The sequence below is a fragment of the Contarinia nasturtii genome, unplaced genomic scaffold (assembly GCF_009176525.2).
Source record: "Contarinia nasturtii isolate CC-2019 unplaced genomic scaffold, AAFC_CNas_1.1 Cnas_scaffold_2611, whole genome shotgun sequence".
Classification (NCBI taxonomy): domain Eukaryota; kingdom Metazoa; phylum Arthropoda; class Insecta; order Diptera; family Cecidomyiidae; genus Contarinia; species Contarinia nasturtii.
In genome coordinates this window covers 206,207-215,745 of record NW_022199931.1, presented here as the reverse complement: position 1 = coordinate 215,745, position 9,539 = coordinate 206,207, and the positions used below count along the sequence as shown (strand labels likewise).

Below are 9,539 nucleotides of genomic sequence, written 5' to 3'. Positions count from 1 at the left end.
ATTTTATTATTTTTTCTACGAAAATTAACATCTTTCTTAATTTGAATGTTTGTCAATACACTGACGTGTGTGGCCAACTTCATCGCGGTTCTTTGAATAACCAACACAATTATAGCTGTGCGCGCCATTTTTCACCAAGCCAATGAATTCTGCTGATTCATCATCGCACACAGTGATTGGAGACGCTCATAAGCAGATGGTCATTGGTGAGCACATTTTATGCTGACAATATTGGAATTTTATTTTTTGCACAAAAGAAATAATATTAAAAGGTGAGTTTTCGATATATTTCCTACTAAATTATTTAAGAAAATCCATTTACCTCGAAGAAACACTTTAATTCAATGATTAACTAAAGCCATTTTGAGTTTATTTTTGTCGAAAGGATATTTGAACAGAAAACTAGTTTGGAGTAAAACGTAAGCAATAAAAATAGGATTCCTTTTTTCAAAATTTAAAACATAATTTGATAAAAGTTTATTAGTTGATCGTGATTTTCTGGTTTGATTTGTGTTTGTATTGGATATTGTTCAATCATTCCTTGAACTTCGCATATTTCTCGTTAATTCGATGACGTCATTCAATGACTTTATGTCGCAGGAAATTTTGTCATTTGATACTTGTCATCAGAACTTGTGTAGTACGCATATTTCTATTGACTGAATTTGTTCTCTTTTTGATTTATTATAGCTACAGTCGCAATGAATCCGTATCGAAGCAAAGGAGCCTGTTGCGGAAAGATGAAGCGCAAATGTAAATGCAAACGATCAGCCACAAAGGTCACTGTGAAGCAAGAAGTTGTGGTCAAAGAAGAACCCACGGATGGCATCGAATTGCTTCATTATCCACTACCGCCGTCGCCAGTCGAAGCTAACGCCTCAATCAAATCAGAGAGCGAAAGTGACAGCGAAGTCGAACCTGTGAAGAAGGAAATCAAGTGCGAAGACGAATGCTTGACGAAAAAAAACGAAAAAGAAGAAAACGGATGCTTGAAAGCCGAAGCAGATAGAGATGAATTAGTTGGTAAAGACTCACGCGGACCAAGACCAAAGTTGAACAACAAGGGAGCAAATCAGAAACGAAAAGGCGATGGCAAGAAGAACAAAGGCGCAAAAAGAGATCGCAACGGGAAAACATCGAAGAAACCAGTGGCAAGTGCACAGAAGAAATACAAATGTCATTTCTGTGATTATGTTTCATCGTACAAATCACATCTCACAAGACATATTCGAACCCACACTGGCGAGAAGCCCTTTGAATATGAAATATGTACCAAGGCTTTTGCACAGAAGAGCCAGTTAAATCAACACAAAAAAATCCATGGTCCAAAACTTCCATTCAGCTGTTCGAAGTGTCGCTGTGGATTTGCGAATGAAACTAAAAAGATCAACCACGAAAATGGATGCAAAGCTTATCAGTATGCATGCTACTTATGTGGAACTGTCATTAAGGAAGTTCATGGACTAAAGCGGCACATGCGAATTCACAGTTGCATTAAGCCATTCGCTTGCCATGTTTGTTCCAGTGCATTTGCACTTAATGGTGATCTAAAGAGGCATTTTCGGACTCACGTCAAAGAACTGCCGTTTGCCTGCTCCAAATGTGGTCAACGATTCGCTCAAGAAAATGAAAAACAATTGCATGATGATCAATGCAAAGGCCGACGATTAGAATGCTATCTCTGTCCATATCAATGTTTCAACAAATATAATTTGAAACGACATATGCAAGCAAAACACTTAGGCGAAAAATCCTTCCGATGTGGTGTTTGTGAAAAGGGATTTTGTACAAAATTCAATCTTAAGCAACATTTGGCAACACATGCCAAACAACGTCCGTTTCGTTGTGCCAAATGTTATCGACCCTTTTTCCAAGAAAGTGACAAGGAAACTCACGAAGAACGCTGCAATCGTCGCCTGTATCAGTGCTACGTATGTAAAGACTTAAAGCAAAATTCACATCAATTAAAGCAACATATGCGAAGCCATCATACGGGTGACAAACCATTTCCATGCAAACTATGCGATACACGTTTTGCAACGCTTGATGGAGCTAGACGCCACACGAAAACTCTCCACCGTAATAAGAATTAGTACTTAACATAAGCCATTCAATCGCTTCTATTCAAGTCCACATTTACTTGCTTCTAGCGTCAGTATTTTAGTATCAATATCAAATCATCAATAAATTAGGCTAATACTTATTACATATCAACATTCTCTCATCATTTAAAATAAAAAAATATGTAATTTCCATAACATTTTTAACACTACTAACGCTCTATTTGTTGAAAGATAAAATAGAATAAACGAAAATGCAAAAATGAATTGTCTTTTATTACTTGCTTTTTTTATTTCTTGTTGAAATGTTTTCTTCCAAAGAAGCCCAATTTATAGAAAAGTAATAAATGAATTTGTTGTATGAATTGAAGAATTTTGTTGATGGTAGACAAAGTGATGAAGAGAATTTTTCCGTGGCAAAATGTGTGTAATATTGAATTTTTCTTCAATTCAATAAAACAAACTCCGAAAAAGCTATCGGTAATCTAAAATTTTTGAATAATTAAATACATCAAAACCAAAACGCCAATGGACACTATATATATTTTGTCCATTTTGTCAAAATCTCTTTTCAAGCTACTTTATCAACATTTCGCTTTTGATTTGTAGAATCAATGAGTTCAAAGCAAGTTTTAAAGTTGAGAAAATTGTATCAAAAAATTTACAAGGGCGATCTGCATTCTTTGAAATGACACATTGATACTAATTAATAAAATAAATAAATTTCTTTATAACGAGTTAAACATAAAAATAGCCAATTAATTTTTGTAATTGGCCATCGAGGCTGTTAAAAGTATGATGTTACTATGTATGTAAGTTTATAATTTATTGTCAGTTTGCATATAGCATTAAAATAAATAAACAAAATAAAGAAAATAAATCTTGTTCAGATTTGTATCTAATGAGATCAAATTTGGCGATTTCAAAGTTAATTTCAACAATGTACAGCAATCAAATGCAAAATTCTTTATAACATTGATAGATTATTCATATATTCTCTCACTTAAAAGATTTATAAATAAATTTCTTATAAAATGCAATTTTTGCATTTGTTATGAAATTGCTTGAACACGAGTTCTCTGGAAACATTATAATAAATCGCGGAAATGATGCAATCGACAAAGCAAATGTTGCAAAATTGCAACAAGTGCATTCTATCTTACTTTTATCTAGGCACGCGTTTTCGTTCTTTTGCCATAAAAAATCTTTTTAAAACAAGTGTTATCAATAGTGTATGTATATTGTATATTGTTGAACAAGTCCATAAGATACGCAGTGGCATAAATATTCTGTACATTCACTATAGCCATACATTTTATATTTATTCGTTTATCTTCGAAAAGGTTCAGTACACTCCAGGGACCGTATGGGATTCATTACATGCAATATTTGCATTATAAATATGCTATAGAAAAGTAGATGATATCAACGGAACTTTCATGTATTTATATTGCATTTACTTCGTACAAAATCCGAGCATGAAATCGCTTTCTAGAAGCATAGTAGGCGTACACATACCAAGCGCATTACCTCAGAAGGGCTTTGTGCACTTGTCAGTTGTCACAAGCTTACACAAATACCAACGACAATAATCACACCAGCATACCTAGCAGCGGTTTCCAGTAAGCTCGCTCTTTGCAAGTGACGATTTCAAGCTCTGGACGAGAGTGCAATGGTTCTCGAAATGATAAATTTATCTTACTTCACTATATAAACCCATTGTGTGCTTCCCATACATTTAGTTTTGTGAAAGAAATGCAAAGAGCACAACAAAGAAGTTTAAAATGAAATCGGTTTTCTTTTGGATTTGTATCAGTTTTCTAAAAGTGTCGGTGTCAGAAGAAATCATTGATTGTACTCGGACTGATGGTTATTCATACGATTCAGTGACGTTAATTTGTGGTAGTTTCGCTCGCCATCAATATTATGATCGATACTCTTATAATTATAATTATCGATATGAAAATGATTATACCCAATGTTACAAAGCACTTTTTACCTATTCACAAGACTCAGAAGTGAAAATTCTGAAAACTGGTGATTGCAGAGGAAATAATTTACACGAAAAACTTCGCTCCAACTTTCGAAATTTGCGTGAATTTGATATTTCAAATTATGGCATTGTGTCCTTATCGTCATCAGACCTGAATTTTCAATATTTGGAAACCTTCAAAGCAACAAATAATAATCTGGAGACTATTCCATCATCACTTTTCAATAATGTGCCGAATTTAAAAGGAATTTACATATCATCGAATCGCATAAAAGTTTTAGAAACAGAAACATTTTCAACGCTACATGATTTGCGAATTTTGGACTTGAGTAATAATTTGATTGTGTCTATTAATGCAAAACTGTTTGAAAATAATAAAAAATTGAAAACGCTCAAGCTTAAAAATAATCCAATTAAGGGTTTTGATTGTGATCTTATGTTACTATCGATGAAAATGTCAATTGCAATGGAGATTTCATGGGAAAATGTAAAAGCGATTGACACAAGCTGCACCGGTAATAAGCTTGAATTTGAACTAGATGGCAATGAACTTGTTTTCCGCGCAACTGACACCAATTCCGAATTTCGATGCACCAAAGAGAATTTTCAAAATCTTCTGTATTTGAACGTTTCCGGCAATCGACTCTCGAATATTCCACAAATGATCGAATTATTGGGATCATCGAACATTGAAACATTGGACCTATCATCGAACGATGTAGGAAGTATCCATGCAGAGGTCATGGCGAGAGTGGGAGGTATGAATATTTTTCAAAGACTCAGCAATATAAAATACTTGAATTTATACAACGCAAACATATCGAGCAATGAATCTCTGTCATTCTCCAATTTAAAACAATTTACAAGCCTTGATCTTTCTTGCAACAATTTGAGTGCAATAGAAGAAGCATTTTCAAACGATCATCAACTGCAAAAGCTCAACATATCCCACAATAAAATCACAAAGATTAGCAACCGGTTATTCTATGGAGCATTGAGTTTAAGTGAAATTGATTTATCTTTCAACGAAATAAATTATTTGAATGTTGGAACCTTTTCGGAACTTCGTAATCTGGTTACCTTGAATTTGGGTCATAATTTAATTGGAATGATTGATAAAACGTTATTTGCAAAAAACACGCAGATTAAGTATTTAAACTTGCAAGGGAATCGAATTAAGCGCTGGAATAGTAACATTTTCTTGCCACTGATGAATGGAGCTCGGGTTAGAATCGACATGAACGAAGCCGAGGAGATTGATACAAGCAGCGTGGGAAATTTACTTCGATTTGAAACTTCTTCTAAAATACTATTTTCATTTCGTGTCACAAACAGTACCAAGAACTTATCTTTTTTTAGTACCCAACTTCTGCACCTAAAACACATGAATATGTCCGGAAATCAGCTTGATAACATGGCACAATTCATCGGAATTTTATCAACATCAATCGAAACATTGGATGCATCTTCGAATTTTTTGGGAGAAATAAATGTGCACACGTTTGAAAAGTTTACTAATTTAAAGCACATGAATTTGAGCAATACGTCCATCAGTTTCAACAGTTCGCCGAATCAATCTTGCTTCGAAATGAATAGGAAATTGCAAGTACTGTCTTTGGAAAATAATTCAATTAAACGTGTTGATCGTAATATCTTCATGCCACTATTGAACTCGGCGCAAGTGTATATTTCATGGAATGATGTTGTGGAGCTTGACACCAGCTGTCTCAACAATTCGCTTGACATTGACCTAAGAAGAGAAAAAACCATCGTTTTTCGCATGAAAAAAGGTGGCGCAGAGTTGCATTGTACAGAAACCGATCTTCAGCATCTGAGATACGTGAACATTTCGGGTAATCAACTGCAAAACACGGCAAAATTCCTTGAAAAACTAGGATCGTCCGTGGAAAAGTTGGATCTATCTTCGAATTATATTGGAAAATTAACACAACATTTACTTGAAAAGTTCAATAATTTACAGCATCTCGTTCTCTGTCATACTGATTTGACAAACTTTGGGTTCAGCTCCTTTTATCACCAAAGGCGCTTGCGAGTGCTTGACATTTCGTACAATCGACTGGGAAAAGTAGATTTTACGGTATTTTTGAGGAATTTTAAAGAATTATCTGAGCTTAATTTGGAGGGTAATAATTTGACGGAAATAAATAGCGTGACTCGAACGATTTTTCCAAAACTGAGTTCATTGGGCATTTCGAAAAATCACTTCTCTTGCCATTATTTGGCGACATTTTTAACGCAATGGGAACATTTACGGCTGCTTCACAATCCATCGAATCAAACCAATATCGATGGTGTTGATTGCTACCATGATGATGGTAAAATTGTAGAAGCAATGGTCACATCCGAAGAAATGCCAACGACCACAACTGAAAGCATTAAAGCGACGACGTTAAATGTTCTGATTTCAAAATATGACCGGAAATCAATCGGGCGATTTGATTGTCATTCACCGACAGAGTCAATGCCGGTATCATGTGACCACATCGAAGAGATCGACTTAAGTTGTGTGGGAACCTCAATCGAAATGAATTCCGACAAAGAAGAGATTGTCTTCCACGTATCAAATGATAGTTCCCAACTATCTTGCACCAAAGAGCACATGGAACATCTTCGATATTTGAATATCTCAAGAAATCACTTGGAAACCACATCGAAATTGATTGATTTGCTAGGAGTGTCGATTGAAAAATTGGATTTATCTTTGAATTTCGTTGGAAAATTACAACCGTCGACATTTAAAAAGCTCGCCAAGTTGCAGCATTTGAATTTGAGCCAAACGAATTTATCGAATTTCGGATTCAGCACATTCTATCACCAGGGCAATTTGAAGGTGCTTGACCTTTCTTTCAATCATTTGCAAAAGTTGAACTTCACCTTACTGCTTAGAAACTTTAAACAATTGGAAATATTAAAACTTGAAGGGAATGAGTTGAACGAAGTGGATAGCGTTACACGAACGATTTTTCCGAAATTGAAATATTTGGGAATTTCAAAGAATCGATTTGGATGTGAGTATTTGGCCGGGTTTTTGACGCAGTGGAGAGATCTACGATTGTTTCATAGTCCATCGGATCGCACTCACATTGATGGGGTTGATTGCTATCATGAAGAAGAGAGTACCAAACGGTGGGAAGAACAGGGAGTTACTGGTTTTAAGGTGACGACAGCAACAGTAGAAATAGAAAAGGTGATAAATTCCACCGAAGCAACAAAGACAAATGAGTTTAGGGGGACAACAGAGAAAAAAATATTAAAAGAGACACCAAAAAAGGAAGCAATAGTGACTGAACAAAGCGATATGACTGGAATTGATAGCACTATGGCGACTGAAGACACTGAAACCATCAGTTTAAGTACCTTTGAAACAATGACAGAAATTACAAACGAAATAGAAGTTACACCGGCTATATACCTCACTGATACAGATCATATTAAGGTTGAATCAAGCGAATCTCATGAGCCAAAAAGAGGGATGACACCTACCATCGATTCAACTACTGACAAAAAATTGGTATCTACTCCAAAAGAACCGATGGTCTTCAAAATGGACAACGTTCAATCGTATGCTCAACCCATAATTACTGCATCCAGCTACAGTTTGGTAGAGTTAAGAGTAATAGAGGTACTACTGGTATTGTGTTTTATATTTTGTGTGGTAAAACTAAAGCCCATTCAACGAATCACTGAGAAAATATCATGCAAATCGTTGGAAAGAACTACGGCCTATCGTCATGATGCCAGGAGTAGCCAACATGGCATCGAACTAATTGAACATGGATCTACCGAGGCATAGACAGATGTTTCGTATTTTTAGTGTATTTTATGAACAATACTCGCTTTTTTACTCAAAATAAAAAGTCAAAAAAATGTTGTAGAATTCATACTCAGAACATCATTTTCTTCTTTAGGTATGAACATTGGTCAAAAGAATATTTTCATATAAAATTGTGTCAAACGGTATCTAATTGAAATCAAACAAGAATATCTTCTATTCCAAGGTAATGAAGATTTTTTAATCGAAGAAGCACATTATTTGCTAGAAAACATTAGCATTGTTGCATCATTTTGCCTTTTCAGTTGTATTCATTTACAGTTTATAATGCTAGAGAACATAGAGTGTTTTATTTTGGTGCAAAAGAAAATGAATAAGTGCCAATTAATATTTTCAAATCCACATAATAAGAAACTTCTTTCAAATTTGAAACAAAAGAAGATTTTATTTGGTACTTTATATTTATGATGAAAATGGCGAAAGTTGTAATTTATATTCAATTAAATTCTAATTCTTTGCGTAAATATATGTATATCAAAAATATGCAATGTATGTAATGTTCATAGTAAGGATGAGATGATTGATGCAAGTTCACCATCACTTCTTAAAACGATGAACAGTTTCCATGTGACGTTTAAAACCAAATCGCCATACAAAACGAGCAGCACAGAAATCGCATGAAAATGGTCTATCGCCGGTGTGGTGATTACGAGTATGGACCTTCAAACCGGATGAATTCTGCATTGAAATTCGACACAAATAGCACTGATAGTGACGTCGGTTGCAATGCTCTTCGTGTACTTTCTTGTCGCCTTCTTCAACAAACTTCTTCCAGCATTTTGAGCAACGAATCGGTTGTTTTTTGTTGTGTGTTGTCAAGTGTCGTTTAAGATCAATTCTTTGATAGAATGTCTTTTCACAAAATGCACACAAAAATGGTTTTTCACTAGTGTGCTTTGATCGCATGTGGAGTTGCAATTGACCTTTGTTAAAACATTTGTACGGGCATAGATAACAAACGTATCGGCGACTGGTGCAATGATTTTCATGCGATATCATCTGGTTTTCTTTCTCAAATCGTTGGCCACATTTCAAGCAGTCGAATGGAAGTTGTTCGACATGTATGCGTAAATGAGCATTGAGAGAACCTTTCTGACTAAATGATTTGGAGCAAACACGGCATTTGAATGGCTTCACACCATTATGGATTCGCATGTGCCGCTTCAGATCAAACAAATTCCGAGTTGTGCTTTTACATATGTGGCACTGGTATTGTGGCCATAAGCATTAATTTTCATGGTTAATTTTATCGATTTCTTTTGTAAAACCGTTACGACACTTCAAACAACGGAATGGTAATTTTGGTAAATGGACTTTCTTATGACGATTCAATACGCTCTTAAATGTAAAGGTCTTTGCGCATATTTCACAAGTAAAAGGCCACTCGCCGGTGTGGACGCGCATGTGCCGTGTCAGGTTTGCCTTGTCCGATGCCAAATAGTCGCAAACATGACACTTGTGCTTCTTCAACTTTGGCGTTACCTTTGTTTTCTTTGATCGTGTGCCTTTGCCTACTTTCTTTGAACCTTTGGGCTTCTTTCCATTGCCATTTGATGTGCTCGGATTATTACGCGTTGGATTGTCAACATTAGCGCCAATTGGATCATTATCCGCGATTCCACTTTCGCCACCA

General features: G+C 35.4%; 3 protein-coding genes across 3 annotated transcripts; 2 read left to right on the top strand and 1 right to left on the bottom strand.

Annotated features, from left to right (window-relative positions):
• Positions 1 to 701: 701 nt before the first annotated feature.
• LOC116348641 (zinc finger protein 37-like) lies at positions 702 to 2,146 on the top strand. The gene has a single exon (XM_031779694.1). The coding sequence runs from the start codon at positions 702 to 704 to the stop codon at positions 2,091 to 2,093; it is 1,392 nt and encodes a 463-aa protein (XP_031635554.1). The 3' UTR covers positions 2,094 to 2,146.
• Positions 2,147 to 3,844: 1,698 nt separating this feature from the next.
• On the top strand, positions 3,845 to 7,867 carry LOC116348639 (protein artichoke-like). The gene has a single exon (XM_031779693.1). The coding sequence runs from the start codon at positions 3,845 to 3,847 to the stop codon at positions 7,865 to 7,867; it is 4,023 nt and encodes a 1,340-aa protein (XP_031635553.1).
• A 576-nt stretch (positions 7,868 to 8,443) lies between these two features.
• LOC116348638 (gastrula zinc finger protein XlCGF49.1-like) lies at positions 8,444 to 9,310 on the bottom strand. Its single transcript, XM_031779692.1, has 3 exons — positions 9,181 to 9,310; positions 9,103 to 9,112; positions 8,444 to 9,002 (listed from the first exon to the last, which is right to left on the bottom strand). Exons 1-3 carry the CDS (start codon positions 9,308 to 9,310, stop codon positions 8,444 to 8,446), a joined length of 699 nt encoding a protein of 232 aa, XP_031635552.1.
• Positions 9,311 to 9,539: the final 229 nt, after the last annotated feature.